Source organism: Coffea eugenioides, chromosome 2 (assembly GCF_003713205.1).
Source record: "Coffea eugenioides isolate CCC68of chromosome 2, Ceug_1.0, whole genome shotgun sequence".
NCBI lineage: Eukaryota > Viridiplantae > Streptophyta > Magnoliopsida > Gentianales > Rubiaceae > Coffea > Coffea eugenioides.
The window spans coordinates 28,575,043-28,599,353 of record NC_040036.1 but is presented as its reverse complement, the minus strand read 5'-3'; the positions used below and the strand labels follow the sequence as shown (position 1 = coordinate 28,599,353).

The following is a 24,311-nucleotide window of genomic DNA, read 5'->3' as shown; positions in this document are numbered from 1 at the left end:
TTAAAAACTTTAGGGTCTTCTATCATTCGCTTAAATCTTTAGTCACAACTTTGCAAGAAATTGTAGTCCCAGGATTGGATCATACATAAAAATAGGGAGATTGTTCATGAACTGCAACTCATGTTATTGCAAAAGTAGTTTTTTTTCCGCAGAATAAATGGTGCATGAATACTTTGTGAATGACTCTATTACATTGTGGAGATCTCTCTATTATGGTTTCTGACATAAACCAAAATCTGTAGGCAAAACATATTTTAACCCGAGGATAAAATCAAGAATGCTTTGTCTAATGTAGCTTAAGGAGTTCTTGGTGCTGCAGCCACGTACTGTATCTTTCATTGTGGCTATGACTTGTTCAAACTTTCTTTTGCTTCTGAGAAGACTTCACTTACACCATGGTAATTATGATATCTTGGTGGTCAGGATGCCTCCAATTTGGTTTTCCTGCATCTTGTGATCAGAGTTAGCTTTGAATCTTGGAAAAGCTACTAAAACTCTGTGATCTTTTTGAGTACTCTCTTATCAATCTTGAGAAGAAAGAATCCTCTCTTTCCAGTAGCTTTGCTGGTGTGTCATACTCGGCTATCCGCCCTGTTCATGGAACAACAATCATGAGTTTAATGAATTGAACACCAAAGAGCACACAACTAGAAGCACATGTAAGAAAAAATTGAGATGTTCATTTGTTTTCTTACCATCACTGAGGACCAATACAAGATCACTATCTATAACTGTGTGGATTCTGTGAGCTATAGTAACGACTGTTCGATCTTTAAATTCTTGACTGATGATCTTTTGTATTGTACCATCGGTTGCAGAATCAACAGATGCAGTGGCTTCATCTAAGACAAGAACTGTGCTCTTCTTTAGCAAGGCTCTACCAAGACAGAATAATTGCCTCTGGCCGACACTCCAGTTTTCCCCATTTTCAACCACTGTATGTTAGTTGCATTAAAAGAAAGATAGTTTAGTACACATTTTATCACCACCTAAGCATTGCATTTGAGATAATAGTCCAAGGCAAGTATGTGACCTGTAGTTTCTAGCTTCTCTGGCTTCCCCCGCATCAAATCACCTAACTGACATTTGTCTAGAGCCTGGGAGGTATAAGATAAATCTACTCAGCTGATAAGAAAGTGCAATTATAAATAATCATTCGTGATGATTAGTCCATTTCATCTTTCTATCCAACATTAAAAAGATCAAATGTTTACAGGGCTAGGCTTATATCAACTGAAATGTTGCCAAAAAAATTCCCTCGCAATTCTGCTGACTACTTTTAACATCTGTACTGTTGCATTATGTGCCAAGCGTACATTTATGATTCACTCAACTTGATAAATTTCTTTTTTTTTTTGTTTGAAATTCTGTATTCTAAATGAGCTTAGAGAGGTTCGGGATCAATGTAAATGCATATTAAAACAGGTATCTACTGCTTTAGCTATCGTGGAAAACTTTACCTCCCAAATTTCATAGTCAGAGTACTGGTCTAATGGATCAAGATTTCCTCTAACTGTTCCTTCGAACATTGTAGGATCTTGGGGGATGATGCTAAGCCTTGATCTCAAGTCATGAAGCCCTATTTTGGTGATGTCCACGTCATCAATTATGATACTTCCCTCACTGGGCTCTACAATCCTAAAGATGGCCTGAATGAGAGTTGATTTACCACTTCCTGTCCTTCCAACAACACCAACTTTCTTCTTCCCAGGAAATGTGCAGGTTATACTCTTTAATACAGATGGTAGATGCTCAGCATACCGGATCTGTGGACAGACCATGAATAGTTTCATTATCAAAAACAAAAGCCAAAGAGTTTAGAAGACTTACTCTCATGCTCTGTCTATTCTTTATTTGCATATTTTTTCTACAACTCATTAGTATGTAATGCAGCAGATTATGCACAACAAAAATGATAATGTTGCACTTAGAATTAAGCATATTAGTTACGGGAAATAATGAACCTTTTTGTTCTGAAAACGAACTTACCTTTAAGTTTGTGAATTGAATTGTTCCGATATCTGGCCAATTTCCTGGTGGTCTGTGATCTTCAATAACTAAGGGTGCTTCACTGGCAATGTTCGAATACTGAAGAATCCTTTCCACTGATATCATTTTGTTATCAGCATTGCATATATTCCAAATAACTGAAGCTTGCTGAACATTCAAATTGATGCCATATGTTACTGCCAGCCCGGCAATGCCTGTAGAATATTCACTAGGTAAGTCTTTGCAAGAGCATGCAGTAAATGAAGGAGTTTGATATAGTTTTTCCCACAGGGGCTTATGCCTTTCATGGATTAACGTCCACCATTTGCACTATGACAGGAGTACTTTACGTGTGATCAGTGATTATATACTTAGAAATGCAGTAGTTTCGATGCTTACTGGGATCTATGATTCCATCTGGTAGAGTCACAAGCAAAACGAGTGAGAAGGCAAACACAAAGTTGGATAACTGATTCAGTCTGAAAGAAAGCCACTCCATTGCTGACACATTGTGAAACCATGGTCTTGAATGGTTGTCGATGAGACAGAGGTTTGAGTCAATGAAGCGACATTTTTGGTCAAAAGCGCGTATTGTTGCTGCTCCAGCTAGTGACTCAGCGAAGTGATGGAGGATTGGAGCTCTCTGTATACCAGCTAAACGTGCCAATTCTCTTGCCGTTGGTATGTAATATCGCTGAAAATTTGATGAATAGATGTAGGATTATACTGTAAGGATTTGCTATGTGGCAACCTGAAAATTGCATTAAAATATGTCTAATCGGTCTAAAATATTTTGCATGACAGATTTGTTCCTGCTTCCTGCTAAAATCTGAATGTAGAACTGTAGTAATAAGCTTTTGAATATGATTCAGGATTTCTCCCTCTGAGGTTAAGTATTATAAAACAGCTTTTGAATTCTCCAAAGAATTGACTTGAGTGCAATAGCAAGGGTCAAAATGATTTACCTGGTACCATATGCAGATGGCTGTGACAGGAATGAAGAGGGCAAACACTTCCCATGCTACCTGCGACATGACTGCTATGGTTCCAAGTAACTGGATAATTGAGAATGCACACCAGCCTATTTTGTTTGCCAACTCCAAGTCTAGGACACTTTGATCTGTTGATGCCTGTGCATGACATAAATGGTTGTTTTCATTCTTAAACACTATATTCCGGAGTATCAAGAGAAAAAAAACGTGAACTCCATGATATCAGAAATCTAATAGTGTGAAACTTAAATTTGCCTCATAAGTAGTATACTGAAACCTTTGCCTTTCCCATGCATTTGGCCCAATTTATGCGCTCCTTTGTATTTAGGATGATCAATAGGCTCCAAGAACTCATTTTCAAGTTTAGGCAGCGCCCATGATTAAGCAAGTATGCATTTAATATCTGAGCTTGAATATGCCTAGCATGTATCCATTTCTTGAGGAGCTAGTCAGTCATATAATAATCCCACCAGATAGATTTGGTCAATTAAAGATGGAGTATTGCCCATTTCATGCGGAGCTTGTCAGTCGCATAGTTATTCTCAATTGGTTGAAAAAGCTAGCACTATTTGATGAAGCAATAGATGAATTTTGTCCAGTACAAACTACAAAGACGGTTAGACCATTAGAGGAATATTATATGGTCAATTCCTTCAGATATCCTGCTTATTGTCTTTCTTCTTGATATCAAGTTCCTGTAAATCTTGCAAAATGTAGTATGTCATTGCAGGTTGGTTAATTTGCTGCCTATCATACAATTTGCTTATTTTCTTTGCTACAAACTGATTGGATTTGATAAAACTTTCAAATGATATAAGTTCTCTATGCCGAGTTTCATCTAGCATAGACTAAATGACTTGATGCTTATGACATATCAGACAATAACAGAAAACCATAATTTGCAAATTCAGATCAATTAGCAGCTATACAGACACTTAAAAATTGGTTTTTTCTGTTAACCTATCTCTTGATCTGCTTTCTACTTTTTAACTACAGAAATTCTTAACTAGCTTATGCTGAAGCTCTTAATGCCTACATGATAAGATTAACTCCAAGACAGACAGCCAAAGTAAAGAACACTAAAAAAATTCAATGTTGCACGAAAGTTTTCAGCTTCCAATGACAACAATAGTTGAATATTTTATCCTGTTTAATCATGCTTACTTACCCTGTTTAAAATTCTTCCAGTTGGAGTTGAGTCAAAGAAAGCCATAGGAGCACGAATAATGCTGTGCAGCATGTTGCTGAATAGCTTCTCTGAGGTCAAAAGGCCTGTTATAGCCAATAATGTGGCTCGGATCAGCACACACAGTGAACTTCCAATGGCAAGAAGTACATAAACAAATAGTATGAAGTGCATCCCAACAACTGGTTCATGATTCCCAGTAGGACAGGCCCATGCCATCCAATAATTGCTGGCTATCTGCAATGCTTGGAATGATGATTGAGCAAGTAAAATTATTGGAACAAAGGCACCACGTTTCACGATGGTCAAGTAAGACCAGTAAACTTCCTTCCCAATACTTCCCTTTTCTCTTTCTTCATCCTGCACCAACCGTCCTTCTTTTTCTGCTATTTCAACACATAGATTGTGCTCGGAATCTTGTTTCGTGTGTGGAAATTCTGCATTTGGATTAGGTTCTGAATTAGATTCACCATCATCAGTTTCATGATTGAAAGTTCTACTAGAGCTTTCAACTGTCAGAATTGATTCTAGAGCTTCATTGTGGGCCCCAACGATGACTTCAAACCCAACATTGTGTTTTAGAAGTTCTTCAAATGAACCAGCTTGTGCAATTCTTCCATTTTGCATCACCTGTTACAATTTACCAGATACAACCTGAAACCTTTATGATAGAATAATGTAATATGCTGAAGTCAACTGTACATAACTTTGGGTGGAAAATCATCCTTAAGATTCCCTGATCATTTGTATGGTTTCAGTACTCAATGTAAGATTGAAGAGACAAACTTCATAAAATGGTTCCATCTTTAGGAGCCTCTAGTGTTTCCCATCAAATACTTGTATATACACATCAACATCGGGAAACATATCTATCATCAACGTGGACAAAACTCCAATGTGAATCAGTATCAGTCAGATCATATTGAAGCTTCCTTTTCTCTTGGGCAACAAGAATATGTAACACTTGAAATATATTTAGTGCTTAGTCAAATTTAATTGACAAAGTTATACTAGCAACCATGCATTTTTCTTACTTACCAAAATGAGATCTGCAGCTGGAAGAAACTCAACTTGGTGGGTGACATAAAGTATAGTCTTGTCCTTGAGGATTCCCATCAAACAATCCTGAAGAAATGAAACAAAACTTAACGTGGTATCAAAATTAAGTGAGACTTCAGATTTTTCACTATACACACACACACAAAAACACAGCAGGGTATCATGGTTACTTTAGGTCAGACATAAACGTAAAGGGAATACATAAAACATTTCAAGAACAACTGTTCTTGCACTGAATCATTTTAAGTTAAAGCATTTTGTGTGGAACAGTAGGACCTTGCAAAATGTATTATTATTAATCAAGACAAAAATCCTAAATCTGCTGACCTGGAACAGTTGTGTGCCTGTATGAGCATCCACAGCACTGAAAGGGTCGTCGAGGAGATAAATATCAGCATCTTGGTAGACAGCACGGGCAATTTGTATTCTTTGCTTCTGGCCTCCACTCATGTTTATTCCTCTTTCTCCTATCTCAGTTAGGTCGCCAGCAGAAAAAAGCTCTAAGTCCTTGGTAAGAGCACATGCTTCAACTGTTCTATTATACTTGTCACTGTCATATGGGTTTCCAAAGAGAATGTTTTCTCTAATATCTCCTGTCAATATCCATGGGGATTGAGGGACATAAGCCTTAGTACCACTGATCTTCACCGTCCCTGACTGCTTTGACATCTCTCCAAGTACACATGAGAGCAAACTGGACTTTCCTGATCCAACAGTGCCACATATTGCCACCTTCATTCCTCTTTTTACCCTTAAGTTTATTCCATCAAGTGTTGCACTTCCTGATTCAGTATTCCAGCAGAATTTTCCACCATCTATCTCAACTGAAAATTCTGTATCACTACAAGAATGGTACAAAACTGCATCTGATTGAACTTCATCTTGCTGCAGGAAAGAAGCAATTCTATCTGCAGAAACTTTTCCCTGAGCAATTACAGACAATAAATCTGGTAGATTAAATATGGGATCTTGGAGCATGCGAAATGTTGCCAATGCTGATAAGACTCGCCCTGCAGTGAGAGGGATTCCCATTAAAACACATCCACCAAAAGTCATAACAGATATAAAAGCTGGCGATCCCCAGAATATGAAAGCTGTTAATGCCAGCAATCTTAATGACTTCCATAACCAATTGTACTCAGTTTGCCTTAGAATTTCTAGTTTGTCTAAGAAATAACTGTCCCATGCCTGAAGTTTTATTGTCTTCATGTTGCGAAGAACTTCTGAAGTAGCTTTCATCCTATCATCTTTTGACTCCATTATTTTAGTTTGGAATCTCTTCAGGATTCTAGTCAGTGGTATGTTTCCACACATTATTATCAGAGTTACAACCAAAGCTACAAGTGATCCCAATCCCAGATTTGTGTGTAGAACGAAGATAGCCAAGGAAATTTGTATAGGCAACATCCAAATTGTGTTCAAGTACCAGATGAAGTCTGTAATTCTTTGGACATCAACGCTCATATAGTTAATGATCTCCCCACTGCTGTGGCTTTGACGTGATTTACTTGATAGAACTATGCCCTTCTGGTATATTTGAGATATCAGAGCTGCTCTTAACCGAAGGCCTAGTTGGCGAGCTCCAAATATCCACTGCCTCTGCGCTATTGTTTCAACCATTTTTGCACTCAGAAAACCCAATGCAAGTAGATAGCCACTTCCTAAGCTCCTGAACTTTTTCTCAGTTAGGAAATTTACAAAATCGTCAATGAGATAGGGGCCAACGTAAGATGATGATGCACTTATAACTGCAAAAAGGGCATTAATTGCTGCTTTCTTCCATGCAAATATATATATTGCCTTATAAATAGATGGATTTGCTGTTCCATCTTTTTTCCTTACATGTTCAAGGCAATCATCAAAGGATCGAGACAGGTAATGGGCCGAGTCCCTGAAATCAACTTCTGGGACTTCATCCTGATCAAGTGGCTTCTTAATCCCAACCTCAAAGAGCGGATTGAGCCATGCAAATGTCACCAGTTGGAGAAGAGTGGCTCTCCCATATGGACAATCTTGTTTTCCTTCCAAATGCTTTTCACTTTTTCCATTCAAAAGTGGGGCAGTGATGCCATTTGGGATGTCAAGCACAATGCCTGTTCTGCCTCGTATTGAAATGACAAGTAGGAAGGCAGATGCAAGAAGATTCAAGGCGTCAGCATATGATTGGACTTTGAGGCTTTCATGGTTTATTATGATATAATTTCCATCGATAGCCGCAGATGCAAGAGATATCAAGAAGCTGGATATCCACCAGATCCTGATGATCCAAGGCAACCTGACTTGTTTGTCTCTTAGTATTTTATACAGCAGAATTAATGAAATGGACCATGAAATTACTTGCATCGTCTCTGAGGCATAATTTGGCACTTCCAATGCACAGTGAGCCGAATTATTACTCTGTAGCATCAGCAGCTCGAGGAAATGAGCTCCGAGAAGTAAAATGGAGCAAACAAGGGTCAGCTTGTAACTAAGCCCAACCTTTGCACCCACAGAACACTTTTCTCCAACCATACTCTTTTTTCTGCCTCTGCATTTTGATTCTACAACATATATTACGAATTGGAGCAGCAAGACACCCAAGAAACCAAGTTGCAGGACAATGCTCGCATCTTCCAACAAGCAAGATGATGAAAGTAGCTGTCGCCATGGGATGCGAAACTGTAGGAGCATTAGACCTGCCATGATCAAAGAACAACATTGCATTATTACTCATCTTGGGAGTACAAATCAAAACAACATAGCGTCCAAGCAGTGTTTTTACTGGACTCGTATACTATATGTTACCAGATAACGTTCTGATGCTACTATGCATAAGAAACATGGAGACTATTAATAAGTATACACAATGCATATCCGGAAGTCCTTCTTTCTTATTAACTATCAAGGGTTGAAATTAAACCATACTGTTCTTAACAGGCTTTGTAGCACCGGAAGATTGAATGTTAATAGTAGATTGCACCATATCAAATAGTTAGCTTCCTGGGATGCCTTCTCTATCGTGGTTCTTATGATCATTGACCATCTTTGATCTAAGGAACGAAACTTGCAGCAATCGTCTAATTATTTATAACCCTCTTGGAGATTTTAAGGGGATTACACTCGAGTACAATGGTTTCTCAAAATAAGATGCCAAGGTTGAGTTGTCTAATCCCAGTAAGGATTCAAGTCTTTCTCCCTTAGAAGTCGGCTGTTCAGTTCAAGGATGCAATCATTCAGGATAAATGTTAGAATTTGTTGCAATCCTCGTCAGCCACTTTGATTATATATTTTGCCCATAATGACTTAGATTTTTTCACCCTTTTTTGGGAGAGGGAAATGTAACGACTATAGTAGGTGAATCTGAAAAATTCAAATGCTGACCCCTTGGAAATTTTATGTGGTCTAATAGTTTTAATGTAACAGCCAAATTCATTGCACCATATCATTCTGCATTGAACATAGTTACCATTTGTTCATGACTAACTTGATAATAATGTCAGGGTGTGTCTAATAAAGGTAAAAGTAATTAGGAAAAGTGTATCAATACAAGGAACGGTAATAATTATTAATATGGGTAAATACATATTAGGTTATGTAGACAGAAAAATCCATAATATTAAAATCTATTATGATGTGAATACAATAACACTATACAAGTTATCATTAGTTGTTCACCACTTGTTGGTTAACGTATTCAAATTTGTCCACGTAAATCCAGATTGTCAAAATTGGAGTCAAGAAATGTCAGCCAAAGCTAGTGTTGCCTGGCAACGGTTATTAATTTCCTTTACAAGAAAAAGGCTAACGGCATCAAAAACCTTTGCTTGAAGGAAACTGTAAAAAATTCCTTTACAAGGAAAAGGCTAACGGCATAAAAAACCTTTGCTTGAAGGAAACTGTAAAAATTTCCTTTACAAGGATAATTAGCCATCGTAAGTAAAACACTAGAATTGATTTTGCGAAGAACACTTGACAATGGTAGAAGTATGAAGAAAGAAATGGTCAATGCTTATGCAAAAGGTTCAAGCTAACACAATTTTTTTTAGAAGGGAAAAAAAATCTGGTTGCACTTATTTTGAGTGTAATTCTTAATTCAAGAATTTTAAGAGTTAAATTATTCATTTTCTTGAAGCTATGTTGCTAAGTATTCCATCCATATACATCAACAGATCCACCAATTCTCAGCATGCAGCTATAAGCAAAATTTCCCTTTCCAGATAATTGGAAAAAAAAAGGACTACCAACACCCCCCCCCCAAAAAACCCACACACAAATACATATTTTGCTTTAGTATAAGGGATAATTTTAGAAACCTCCCCTGAGGTTTTTAATAATTATAGCTATCTCCCCTGAGATTTGAAAATTTATGGAAACCTCCCCTAGTAAGTATGTCTTTGTAATAATTGATGATGGAAGCAAAAAAATCAACGAATATCCAATATTACCCCTCTCTAATATGTAAAACAAATTAAATGCTAAAAAGTGAACTATCACCATTAACCGTTAAGTGAAAACTTCAGGTTAGTTTTTTGCAGGAAAATTTAAGACATATTTTGTAGCATTCTTTTTTGGTACTTTGGACATTTTTTTTGGTTAAGTAATTTTTGAAGATACTTATTTTAACAAGTGCTTCCTTATTTGGTCGGTCGATTTTTTGTAAATTGATTAATAAATCTCGTCAAAAAAATTTGGAATGAAATCTAATTTACTAGACTAGATGACATTAGAATTTTAGGATAAAGAAGGATTATCAGAAAATAATTTTTATTTTTCTGTTTTAAACTCATTTTCACTTAAAATTTGTGAAAGCATCATAGTCTTTTCATAGTATCAAGAGAGATAAGTGTAATTTTTCAAATCTTAAGAGAGGTGGCCACAATTTTCAAAAATCTCAGGGGAGGTTTTTGAGATCATCCCTGAGTATAAATAACAGAAAAAAGAAATCAATTCCAGTAGTATTTTACATTCCTCTGTCCAGTGTTCAGTCCAGTACTGTCCACTGATTACAAAAGTTTCCTATATTTGGACGTATTAACGTGTTGGCAAATAAAAATTAGTTCAAATTGTCGTGTGCCTTTTGGCAACTTCAGGCGTGGATTCATTCCTTGTGTTCAGCCCTTTATCTTTTATTCGTTTCCCTTGCCCACTTTTAACACTTTATCAAAGTTTGTAGCTTTCACGATTTGAATATTAAAAAAAAATCAGTAGAATGGTATAATTAATTTTTTGTACAAAGATTTTGGTGGATGATGGCACTTGAAAGTTGAAACTTGCCTTGGTGGATGTCTTTCAAGTCACATATCTCTTGAGAATAGAAACGTTATTCTGCTGCTGTAAACGCATTCCTCGCATCACAGGCATTTAATTTTCTTGCTCTTTTCTATATAAAGCAAAGACCAAATGCAAAAATTCCGCAAAAAGTAAGCTTATTTCTAGATTTAAGGGCAGGTTTGCAAAAGATTTTCTACTATTCACCGACGTAGTCTAATCATTTATGAAATCTGGTAGCTACAATCATAATTTGAGTAGCAGAGATTAGTTCACAATGAGACATTAACTCACATTCAGAGTTCTTTGCTAATTAATAACCCTTAAGTTCGACTCCACACAATTTACTATGAAGTAGAAATTGTTTACGAGACCCAATGGTCCAAAACAGAATTATTTAGGAGCATCTATGAGAAATCGACAACATTATTTTTATTTAATTATGGAACGACATGGATTGGTTTGTTTAAAAGGAAAACTACTGATAAACATGATCCAACTTATTCGTGGTGTTTCAAGATTATAAGGGAAGATCTATGAGAACAAAATGATTTTTATTTGGCCTCGAAAAGAGCTAAATAAACTTTTGGATGAACTAAAGAACGATGGAATGAATATTTTTTGTTAGCTGGTGAACACGGTAGAATATTAATTTACTGTTTCATCGTCCCACAAACACAGAAAGAAAGTATCAATGATGAAGCATGTGTTCGTTAAGTTTTATGCTCCATTTTTGTAGTCTACAGTCTAGGAAGTAGGACAGATTATGTACTTAGTCATGAGAAGTTCCATGGAATTTTACAGTCCACAGTATATTAGCATGCATGGTTGCTAAAAATAGTATACTACTTCAGAGAAGAAAGTCAGATTACACTTACCTTCTGGGCTGCCGATGGTGGACCTCATCATAATTGCTTCCAAAACCAAGAAAAAGCTTCCACCTCCAGGTTGAAGGGCTTCTCAACTTGTACGTAGTACTTCTTGTAAGGTGTTAATATGGACGTGAAGTTTTGGTACTGAGGTTATATAGCAGTTACAGCATATATGATATCCTACCTCAGTTGTTTATAAGAAGACACCATGTTCTATGTGTCTGTTGGCGTTGGTGAAAGATGATCAGAGGGTTGAAGAAAGCTGGAGTTGGGGGATTGTGCATAAGGAAATAGTTCTTTGTTTGTCCTGATCTGATTGTTGTAGGGTTTTTGCACGTGATTGTAACTTTTAAGGACAGTCCTTTGGCTGGATTTTTTAACTCATTACCATTGTTTCCTTGTGTGATATAAGACTTGAGATGAGATGTCTGCATGCAAGCTTTTGTATATGAAAACGAGACGGTCTAAACTCTATTGAATGTTTACTGGGCACCCCAACAACAAAATTAAATAAAAGTTCATATATTCACTTTTTTGGAAAATAAAATTAAATAAAAAATATATATAAATATCAGAGAACGTAATAATTTTTAGTGTATATATTCATATAATAAATTCGATATATAGACACGCATTAGAAAGCCCTCACGAAATGCTAGCAAATCAATTAAAGAGCCAACATATTAAATTGTTTCCCAAAATTGTTAAAGATTATGGAGTAAATATGCATAAATAAAAAGGTGGGATAGTAGTATTGATGAACAGTTTCCTGTCATTTCATTCTGCCAATAATTAAAATATGGAAGGATATAAAAAAGACATGACAGGCTTCGAAGATTAGACTAGTCTAGGCATGAATGTCTAATCAGCCCACTATAATTTGCTGGAGATCATTGAGTATTAAGGTAGTGACATGTTTAGAACTCTCAGTAGTGCAAAATGTTTGGTAAGTATGTCTTAGCAGCTAGCAAACCTTGAATGTTTTAATTGAACTTTGGTTTTTGTCTTTCTTGCCTTTACAAAAGCTTGTTAGTTACCAATACACATTGCTCCCGACAGAAAGTGACAACACTGGCGAGCATGTCATGATTAATGGTTTGCTCAATTTGCTTCACAGCCAAGCACACTTGAAATAGCACATTGATATCTACTGTTAGCTTTCCTTTACTAGTTTATATGCACATCTTGTTTGATGTGACAATGGAAGTGAGTTGAAACTTGGCCTTCAAGAATCATGAGGCTCATTATTTCAAAGATCCCAATACATCTGTACAACTTTTGTGTTTGATTTATCTATGATGAGAATGATTAGGTTTCAATACAAGGTTCATAAATTGCTCTTTTGATCCTGTCAGCCCTGTTACATCAAATTGGCAATGATGAATCTCAACATATTTCATGTTCTAGGTTTGGTTGCAGTATCTATGGCTAGTCAGTAGGTGCTGCGAAAATATGGCAATTTGTAGCGAGATTGAAAGTGGTGGGGCTTTAATTTCAAATCAGAACAGCACAAACAATCAAAACATGACTTGGGATTATAGTGATATGAGTAGGAATCATCTTATTTGTGGCATTTGTAGAAAGATGGTTAGGTCAATCAGAAAGTTGAAATTATTGAAGTTCCATTCATCGACCTAGTTAGATCGCTTCCAAAGATTATTGATGTTCACATAAATTCTTAGCAAAGCTCAATATTTGTTTCTATTTTTATCTCTTTTTTTTTTTGTGAAAACGATAATTTGTAATAGTATCTGTCGACTTTTGAAGTTCTATCTGGTCGTCTAAGTGCCATCGAAATTTCTTCCTATGCACATCTATTTTAGATATCAACAAATTTATTAATTAATTTCATATACATGGTAAGTTATTAGATATGAAATAGGTGCTGCATTAATGAGGAACGCACATCCGATAAAAAAAAATCCATTATTATTTAATTACTCTATTTTTGTGGACCAATCCTGACCTGGAAATGCACATTTTCTTTCTCTAGTGGGATGGAGATGTTTGAATCCAAATTAATGTAGCCACCTAAAACTGGACGAAAGAAATTTGACGTTTCTAATGGACTTAACTAGATGCAAGTATCTAATGGTCTGTGGTGTCAAAAAAAAAAAAAAGGAAGAAAAAAACTGCCCGCCTTACTCAACTAGATGTATCAAGTTTTATCACGGAATCAATGAATTTGTGTGGTCCTTTCCAGTCGTCAATAGCAAGTATTAAGTATTAACCCTGGACCATTTGATCGATGGTAATGCATCAAAGGGAAAATAGCCAATTGCTGGACAGGTGGTACTGGTAATGTATATGTTTTGAGGTGCAAGACAACCTATTTTCATCGTACACAATTTTTCAATATATCTTGCTAATCCCTGATTGATTCAACAGATGGCGATATTGCCTTTCATGAAAGATGCAAAATCTGTGAATTTTGATCTATGCATCCTCAGTCTTCTTGTACAAAAATGACCGTTTGGATGGTTGTTTTCAGAAATAATTGGTAGCAACTTTATAGAAAAAAGAAAAAAAAATACCTACCCAAAAGAACTTTATAGAAAAAATATTGTATACGAGATAAAATGCGTTAGGAGAATGTGTTAAACATTTTCGAGAAAAGAAACTATTAAACATTGTAAAGGACCCCAAATCTTTATTCGGGGTCAGAAATAAGACAGTATATGGCTAAATGGAGAGAGTATTTTGGACCGGAAATGCTGAATGTCTGTTCAACCCTTGTGTTTATTTAGCATCAAAACGTGGGAGATGGCTTATAATGGCATAAATTAACGAAACCCTTGTCATCTCATTGCCAAGCCACATGTCATCTCACACTGCTAGGAACCTTAATTTGTTGCATTGAGGATGGACACACAGCCCCAATAATGATTTTGAATAAGGCCAAGCAAACAATATTAGAAATCTATCAAGAAAATCTTGGTTCCGTTTGATAAAATTGAATCTGAATTCTGAAGCTGAGTTCTGAAATCTGAATATTGAAACAATTAATTTGCTGAATTTTAAGCACTATTTATACTGTTTGATAAATATTTATAATTGAATGCTTAATAAGTTTAATTTGATAATTTTGTCCTTATATCTTTTCATTCAAAAGAGAAATAGAACCTATGATTTAATTAGTTTAAAATTGTTAGGTATGAAAATGACAATATTTATTTTTAAATCAAATTAATATAAAAAATGAAATATATTACATGAGGAGTATGGAGAAGATGTGAAAGTCATTGAAAAGGGAGAAAAGAGAAACAGAAAATCGTTAGATAGAAAATATCAAGTTATTTAATTAGATAAGAATTTTGAACATAATTAACAAACAAGGGTAGATTTGGTAGATAAGATAAGGTAGTTGAAGTAATTCTATTGATTTTTATCAGAATTAAGCATTTGGTTAGGATTCTTGTGCTGAAAAAAATACACACAAATTTAGCACTGTTTAGCAAATTCAGCAGATAGATTTTCATTTATCAAACACTCAAAACATCTGAATGTCTGAAAATTTTCAGTTTCAACACTTTTTTATGTTATCAAGCAGACCCTTGGTCTAATAGATAAAGTTGAACCCCTAGAAATTAAAGGTTTTAGGTTCCAATTTCTTTCTCCCTCCCGAAATTTTAAATCCTAACGCCTCTCCTACTTAATGCAGTAATTCTATCGTCGACCTAAACAAATTCAAAAGGATAATATAACGTCTGGAGGATGAAAACCTGCCATTACAAAACTTACTACAAGGGAGAAAAAGGAAAACAGATAATTTATTCTCCATTGAGAAATGACCTTCCGATTATTAACATGCTTTGGCATGAAATAGGTTACATAGTAAACAGGATATATGTGTTTTAAAGGCCATGCATTCAGTTTATCGATCACTAAAGTTTAGCACTTCCCTAGGCATTTACGGAATAATTAAATAAAAATTTCAAGTGCTAATAAAAATTGATTTACTCCATGTGACAAAGTTATGCCGGAGCAAGAAGTTCTATAAATATGAGAGTGCCGGTGTATTTAATCAAGTGATCGATGTCAAGGTAATGCACATACTATGTTTGTTGTACTATAAAGTGCTGTGCAAAAAGTTATTGGATGCATGTAAATTATCATCTTCTTAGGAAGCTTTTTGATCTTTTATTTATGATTCTCCTAGGACCAATGTAATTTTGCAAATGTAGTGTAGATACATGAATTGGGCTTGTTTTCTCATTCAAGAAATTTAAAGAGAAATTAATTCTAAGCACCCCCTTTTCTTATGTCACTTCACACTTCTCCTTTCAAAAGTTTTAAAGAAAAATGTCATTGCACATATGCATGTATATGTTCTACACATTTTTTGTTTCTTTTTCTGTCCATACATAGTTCTATTGATGTCCAGCTTAGTGGTTAGCAAAGAAATATACAAGGAAAATTGCTCTCCTAAAGTGGTTGAAGCTAAATTATGTTAACATCTTAATTTTGTGAAGGAAAAAGAATTGTGCCTATCTTTGTTTTGATTGGAAATTCCAGATCCTGAGTTACCATTCTCAGTTCTGAGAAACCCTCCTGGGCCTATCTAATAGGTTATGCGGCTCAAATTTGTGTGGAGCATCTTCCCCATTTTGGCGAATAAGTGGAAAAAACCATCTTTGATGCAATGAGTGGTCTGCATCAACATTGTTGAGTGGATGCCAATATGAGTGAATAAGAAATGGATTAAAGTCACGAGTGTATTATGTCTGTTTCTGCCTTCTAGTAGTAAGCTTTGATCTTTCCTAAATTGGATGTGCGCACCTCCCAGTTTCTGCACAAGTTCTCCAATTGCAAAATAAGGCATGGCAATTCAATAATTATTGTCTCCAATCTAAAAGCCTAAATCCTATTGATATGACTGTCAAAAGATATCGAAAATTAGATGGTAAAGGACCCTGTGATTGAAACCCTGTATGCATGTTGAAAACGTTACATGTACCATTCCTCTAAAAATCCATAAACAAGTAGATAAAAAGGTGTTAGACACACTGAGGATTAATCCATTCCTCATCTAACACTGAGGGTCTAACACTTTTGTATAAAACTTCTCGAGTCTTTGCTCATATAAGTGTACATCTTTTGCCCATCAATACAAAAACTACCGTTGCAGAAAAAAAAACAAAAGTAGATAAAAAGGCCTAACATTTCACGATGTTGCAACTCGCAGCTGATCGTCATGCTTGTTAACTTTCGATTTCATCAGTAGAACTAAGACAAATGATAAATTAGTTTATCTAATTTTGTCAAATTAGTAGAATCTGAGACAAATAACTTGCTGACAAGCAATGCTATAGTGTAACTTCTCCAGTTGTCCTAGTCTGGTTATTACTAGTGAAGAGTAATTAACAGTTGAATCTACTACCGCTGTTAGAAAGGTGCAAATGACATATATTCCCTATTATCTACTTTTCTTCTCTTTTAGTATCAATTTTTTTTAAAAAAAAAAAATTACAAATAGCAACATTACTAAGTACTATTAATCTATTGCTACATTGTGGGAGAAGCATAAAGGCGGGGAGAGAAAAAAACCCACTTCTAAATTGGATGAATGTATTATTACAATTTCTAAATTTTAATGAATTTGGAAGCAAAACACGACCTTATGAGCGAGAGGCTCTAAGAGGTCTTCCCCTAACAATTGAAAAAAAGTTCACCGGTTTATGGGGGATTGTGTACATTTGATCTGGGTAGAGCTCCTTTGCTTATATATTCTACAATCAAACAGATTCAAAATGGAAATGAAAGCCATCATGAAAGTAGAGGTTTTCTTTCTTTTACCAATCGAACAAAACAAAAAAAAGGCACCCGCCGAGAAGGGAATTGCACAGTTAAAAGGCCGTGTAATTTTTCTATAGCACGCCCGACAATGTACCTGCGGTGACGGAAATCCCTTCAGGAAAGTACAATTTGGAAGGCGACTAATTCTAGTAAGTGACAAAAGAATGAAAGTTCATAGAAAGTGGGGATCGCCACTGTTGCTTTTCATGGCAGTTGGTACCTTCACCAGCAGCACACTCAAAGAAAAAGCCAATCAACCGGGGTGATGACCTTGCGCACTTTGTCTTTCTTTCTTTCTTTTTTCAAATGCCACTTACAAATGAAAGACCTTCACGTCATGGATAGCCTTGTTATACACAATAATGTTGAACTAATATTTCAATCGACCGATTAAACTTGCTTCAAAATTAAACACCAACAATTGATGACAAGTAAATATTAAATCGGAACATCATGAAAGAAAAGAGTTGCGGGGTCCCTTTCACACCAACGACTCGTTTCGATAAGATCATATTATCCCTCTTTTTCTTTTGGTATGAGAAATTTTGAATGGAATGAGCTGTGGTTATCATAGGTTAAGTTATATGTTTCAAAACTAAAAATTAGTCATTAGAGATTTTTATAAATCACCCGTCAACACATTTTTTATATTTGTAGTAGCAAAATCCGAACACACAGCCTACGAAATGTCCCCGTCATGTGAACCAACTTGGCTTGGCATATGATTTAAAACTTGTGGACTTCTTGACACTGTCATACCTAAGCCATTTGGTTGAATTTCCTTGGCGCTTTAATGGTGAAAGAATCATAATGTAATTTAATTAAGGCTATTGATCCAAGGGTTTTGGCCGTTTGCTTTGTGTATGGAATATTCTCATTAAGATCTAAAATATCCTGCTACAGCAAGCACGCTCATGTAAGCAAGTGATGGCTGCACAAATTAAGATTACTAAATCTGCATGGATATGCACAAGATAATGTACCTCTCTTGTACTCTACTGAAAATTGGTGAGATGCATGTGCAATTTAATCTTCTTGTTGCTTTTCTGCGGTTCCTCAAGGACTCGTAGATTTAGTCCAGGCGTCTCTGAACCAGTGTTTCGAGAACTGGACAGGATAACCGGCACCATCGATTGAACCGTGAATCAATCAATCATAGATTGAACTGTAGATCGAAAATTCATTCCATTCACTTATTTGTCCGAATTTCAAAACATATTTGTTTCGTGCATATGCATGTGTCTGTCTCGTATCATTTTCTGGCTCTACATAGTTTCATTAACGGTTGGTTAGGTTTCCTCTCTTCCTTTCTATTAGGGAACAACTGCGTTGAGATAACTGTCGCATTGAAACTAATTGATCGAAGACACAGGATTTATTTATATGTATAACGTATGTAAAACATGTATTAATTAATAGATTAAAGCTTGCTATTCTTTTTTTTTTTCATTTTTCTTTTGTTTCCTTGTTACTTTCATTATATTCTGGCCTAGGAAATAATAGACCGAATTTCTATAAATCACATAAACGAAGTCAGCAAGCTGTACATTATTACTGCAAAATTTTCGGAAATTTAACAAAGAAAGATGAAGTCGGTAGTGCTATTAGTCTTATGTTCAAATGGCGGCAGAGGAATCAAAATAACTTTTTCGTAAACGTTCTTATCTAATTAGATATATGTTGCTCATATAAACTCGTGAAAAGCATCTTTGCTGCAAGAGAACGAGAGACTTTCAGCATACAATTGCAATGTAGTAAATATCATCTTTATATTTGTTTCGAGAAACAGTTATGGCTGTCGAAAGAAATTAAGTAAGTCTTGCAGTTGATGAGAGAGTTGTGTTGGTGAACGATCTGTAAAAATTTCTATGATTCCAGGAACATGGATTGACTCCTTGTGGTGATCGGGGAGTCGAATCCATCCAAACTTGTTTTCTTTTTCTTTTAAAAAAATAAAAGTAAGCAGCAAGGGGCCAAGAGTAATATTTCTAGCATTTAAGGGACGTAGGTTTCCAATTTCTAACACTATCAATAATTATTTCTACAAAGGGGCCAAAAGTTTCCCACGAAGTAAGATTGGTTCATCTCTACATCCTAAGACCATGGCCGGTCCAGGCCTGCCACAGGCGCAAATACAACCTCCACAATGATCATTTTCACAAGCCCAGAAGGTCAGAACCTCTTTTTGCTACGCTTATGGGCTGATATTTATTTAAAAAAAAAAAAGAGTTTTTGATTGAATCATGATTTTTTTAATTACTTTTTTATTTTTTTTATTTCACTTTCATCACATTAAATAAATATTTTTTATTTTTTAATCATATTTTTATCTCTTATATATTACATCACAAAAAAAAGTTACAGTAGTCTTATTTCATTTTTTTCAAATATTTTTTATCCAAACATTTATGACAAAAATGAACGATTGGCTACATAGCAATCATTTTGCTCTCAAGAAATTTAAGATAGAATGGGAAATCTAAAAACAACGTAAACTGCTAAAGCATACTTTATTATGATACCGATCATCTCTTTTGTCAAGTATATGATTTTTAACCATTTCATAACGCTCGTCTTTATTTGGAAAAGGGAGGAAATTAATTGCTGATCTTACCTGATTTGATCAAATTTATCGACAATTCCAGAGGGAACAAAAAACACTAGTACTAGCTAACATACATGACAAGAAATTATTCTAGTGCTATTGACTAAGTCAATGGACAAGAATATAAAATGCCAATACAGAGATTATTAGAAGTCTATAAACCTGTTTTTTTCTCTTTTTTGCTTCTATAGGGGCATAACCACTGTAACTAGCAAGCGCTCTAAGAGTGATTCCCGCTTGAAAGTGTCCGAAATAAAATCATTCTTTGGACAGGGATATAAACGAATCTAATCAAGTTGAATATTCTAATGTTAAAACTTGTTTTGATCATTTTAACGAGTTTGAAATTTTGTTTAAATTTAATTTATTTATTTGCCGAGTCAAATTTGAAAGAGTTTTTTTTTTTATCAATTTTGAGAGTTATTGAACGTACAATACTGTTCAACCTTAATTTTGATTAATTAATAAATAAAATTCAAATAAACTCTTATCAAGTCGAATTCAAATCGAGTACTGACTAGTTGGTTTACCTTTCAAGCCTAACCTAGATGAATGAAATGATTTGGAAGTTCTTAACTTCTTGTTAGTGCTCGGTTACAGCTACAATATTTGGACTTTGGACTCTGGACTCATCTAAAGTTTGGGATGATTTGACAGAGAAGTAAAAGGCAGCATTAACAAAGGCCAAAAGAGGCTAAGCCTACTATAGTTGCACTGGTAATGCAATTTCTTTTGTTTTATTAAGTAAGCTATTCTTTAAAGAGGGAGAAAGTGAGAAAAAAAAAAGCTATTCTTTAAGGAATGTCCTCGTATTATTGCGTCTTTAAACAACTTGAAATCTTTTAACTAATTTTTGTTACACCATGAATAGATATTATGGCATATATCTAAACATCATTAGAAATAGGGTTAATAACAGTTAATCCCCTTAATGTGTACCCCATTTCTCACTTTACCTCCTAATTTTTAATTTATATCACTTAACCATCCCTGTAGGATAACATTACCCTTCAATTATTTTAACTTTTTATTTGTCCTTCTTTCTTCCCTCATTTCTTTCTCTTTTTTTTCTATTTCTTCTGTCTTCTCTCTTCTATTCTTCCCCAAAAACCTCCATCTCAACGGAAAATTTTATCTTGAGTTTGTAATTGCATTTTTGAATGAAACTTTAAAAGGCATCAAAAGCTAATTTTGATCTTTTGTACAATGTCATGTATCGCAAATTACAATTAATGATTAATAATTAGGTCACAAATTCATCTTGTGATATTTTCTTGAAAATAAAATGAGAAACTAGAATTCAAAGGAGAAAAGGCAAAAGAGTTGAAACGTTAAAAGATAGTATTTTGGGTAAGTGTAGGGCTGAAAGATGAATCAAATTACTTAATATTCGAATCAAGCTTGACTTAGTAAGAGTTCGTTCGAATTTGGTTCGTCAACTAATTAAACCAAATTTAAACAGTATTTTATGTTTGATAATATTCAAATTCGATAAAAAGTTCATTCAAACTCGATTAAATAAATAAGCAAGCCAAATTTGAACAAAATTCCAAACTCTTTAAAATAATCAAACAAGTTTTAAAATTTAGGTGTTTACGCTCCTAAGGTTTTGAATATTTTGTAATCATTTGAGAAGAAAATAGATCTCTACAATTCCTCTTTTTTTTTTAACTTCAATCACTAAGATGAAATTTCTTGTGGGAAACAGGAAGAATTAAAGAAAGGGACAAAGAAAATAAATGAGGAAAAAAGGGGAAAGAAAAAAATAAAAGAGAAAAAAAATAAGAGTTTAAAATAATAGAAGGGTAATTTTGTCTGATAGGAAATAAAGTGAGACGAAAAAAATGTTATGAGGTAAAATGGGAAATAGAGTATACTTTAAGGGGATTAATTGTAACTAACCATTTAAAATATAAGCTGAATATACATCTATTTCCCTTAGGAAATTTAAGAAATTGAAATTCTCATAGATATTTCAAACATATATACATATTATTTCAAGATTTCACTGTTATAGTTATCTACATATTTTGTCCTTAAATACGTTTTGTCTAATCTATATAAATATTTTTTTATACATGCATTATTGGACATTTTATTAATACTTCCACCGTATATAAATCATCTTGTGTTTCTACGTTTATTTCAAATACTTAAATATTCACATATTAGTCAAACTAATAACCCATCCAATCAAAACACAAAGGCTCTGTTTCGATTCCTCATTTTTTGAACATCAAACTTTTCATATGTAATGTTATAATAGTATGCAAATAAAAATAACTCTAAAAATACTACGTCCATACAATATTAAAAATAACTTCAAATATACAAACAAATTTTTTAAAAAAAAATATGCACCATCTTCTTCTTCTATCTATCACTACTATCGGCTACCACTACCACTATCATTCCCTCCTTCCTCCCTCTCTTTTCTGTTCTTTCCTCTCCTTCCCCCTTACTCCTCCTTTTTCCTTCTCCCCTTCCTTTCCCACCACATCCGTCTCTCTCCTCGCTTCCCCCCGATCGCGAAAGGTTGAGCAACCTTCTGGTCACGATCTCATTGCAACTAGATCGTCTGACAAGAGGCCTTGATCTGGTCGCTACCAGGTCGCAATTAGAATGTTGTGTGACCTACCGTGATTTGGTCAAGACCAGATTTGGGGAGGAGGGAAGGAGGAGAAAGAGGAAGGAGGAAGAGGGGAGCAGAGAGGAGGGAGGGAGTGGTGGAGGTGACGGGTAGTAGTGTTAATTTTTTAAAAATATCCTAAAAAGTTTTTAAACTTAAAAAATACCCCAAAATATATCCTAAAAACACATTTAAAAATAACACAAAAAAACATTTACAATAAAAGTTTTTCATATATATTGTTACAATAAAATATTTTAAAAATACCCCCAAAAACAGTAGATTATTACATGTACGTACATACATATATGCATACATATACATGCACGCGCATATGCCTATAAATAAAAGGGAAAATCGCCAATTTGGTTCCTAAACTTTTTCACTTAAACCAATTAAGTCCTTCACGGTTTTTTTTCCACCAATTTAATCCTCAAACAATTTTACCGAGTCCAATGTAGGACTTTTTAGGCGGCGCCACCACATTTTTTGTATTTTTCATGGCGGACCAGGGGTATAATTGGAATGACAGGTATAATTGTCTAAACACCTTGACTAGAATGGCAGCTCTGTCACGATTAGCAAAAGAAACCCCTGCAAATCGACTTCTTCAGAGCTCATAGGAATTAGGGCAGAAACTTCGACAAGCAGAACTGAGGGAGAGACTTCGACAAGCAGGTGAAATGCAATCAAGCAGAAATTTCGACAACTCCGCCTCAAGTTTATGTAGCAGCCAACACTCAAATCTGGATAGCCGAGTAAGTGGGCATTCGACAAGGGTGAAGGGAGAGAGGGTAGAATTCTACAATGGGAATGAAGCAGTAATTTGCCATTGCCGTGAAGAATGTAGAATTGTAACTTCATGGACAGTGACGAACCCAGGCAGAAGATTTCATGGATGCATAAATTATGGGGTAATTTTTACAATTAATCACGACATATAACTTGTATATTTTGATGTATTATATAATTTACTACAACTAATAGCTGGAATTAATGGTCATTGTAGACCCCAAAAGCCTGCAATTATTTTCTGTGGTATGATCCACCTATGCAACAGATGACAAAAAATATGATGGCGAGAATTTTGAAGAATTTGAGGAAAGCTGAGGAAGAAAATAATTTCATGAAAATTGAAATGTGTAAGCTTGAAGAAGAGAACAAGGCGCTCAAAAGTGAAATTAGGAAGTTGAAAGCAGCAAGGAAGTGGCTAATGCTGGTCGTGGTTTGCATATGTATTATGGTTATTGCTGTACTATTACCCAGTGGCAATGAAAGGAATGTCAACTTAAAAATGCTACATTAGATGTTCCTGTATGAAGTTAGAAGTTGAGTAATTGCTTCATGTAATTTGAATGCTGTAATGTTGGAATGTAGACATGGGTGTATGGAACATGTTTATGCATTAAAATGGAACATTGTCTCGAATGATGTTTTTGTAAATTAATCGAGAGATTTTGTCAGTTGTTGCTGGGCACATTTACTGAAACGAAATGGCTATAAAATGATTGAGAGATTTTGTCAGTTGTTGGGCATATTACCTTGAAAGATGTCTTTGTTAAAATTTAACAGAGATTCACCTCAAGTTGTATAAAAAATTTGACAGCATTTCATCCTAAATTTCGATAATCCCTACTCGCACAAATACCCCATATAAACTGCTAAACAACAAGAAGAAAGTCAAAGTAAATGGTATAGGAAGAGTGCGAATAGAAGTTCATAGTCATCAACATAGGTGCGACATTGCCAATATAGCAGGCTGTATTTTACTTCAGCATTGAATTCGTTTTAGACAAAATGCAGCCACATCAAATGTACAAAACAGAATCGTATTGTTAATCCAATTAGTATCCATTGACAAAACAGAAGCTCTTAATGTACAAAACAGAGCATATCCCACAAAATAGAAGTCTGCTGTATTCCCAAGCTCCATTAA

General features: G+C 34.9%; 1 protein-coding gene across 1 annotated transcript; it reads right to left on the bottom strand.

Moving 5' to 3' along the window:
* Positions 1–100: 100 nt before the first annotated feature.
* Positions 101–11,575, bottom strand: LOC113760772 (putative ABC transporter C family member 15). Its single transcript, XM_027303489.1, has 11 exons — positions 11,352–11,575; positions 5,554–7,901; positions 5,206–5,292; positions 4,150–4,797; positions 2,955–3,119; positions 2,389–2,683; positions 1,990–2,204; positions 1,461–1,766; positions 1,034–1,097; positions 696–935; positions 101–591 (listed from the first exon to the last, which is right to left on the bottom strand). The coding sequence occupies exons 1-11, from the start codon at positions 11,380–11,382 to the stop codon at positions 464–466; spliced, it is 4,527 nt and encodes a 1,508-aa protein (XP_027159290.1). The 5' UTR covers positions 11,383–11,575; the 3' UTR covers positions 101–463.
* Between the last annotated feature and the right edge of the window lie 12,736 nt (positions 11,576–24,311).

What these genes read in the sequence shown, in the direction of transcription:
- LOC113760772 (XM_027303489.1), bottom strand. Translation starts at nt 11,382, where the DNA reads ATGATGAGGTCCACCATCGGCAGCCCAGAAG. An exon ending in CACCATCGGCAGCCCAGAAG is followed by an intron (nt 7,902 to 11,351) that starts GTAAGTGTAATC and finishes TGATCATGGCAG; the next exon opens with GTCTAATGCTCCTACAGTTT. An exon ending in AGATGGAATCATAGATCCCA is followed by an intron (nt 2,205 to 2,388) that starts GTAAGCATCGAA and finishes AATATTCTACAG; the next exon opens with GCATTGCCGGGCTGGCAGTA.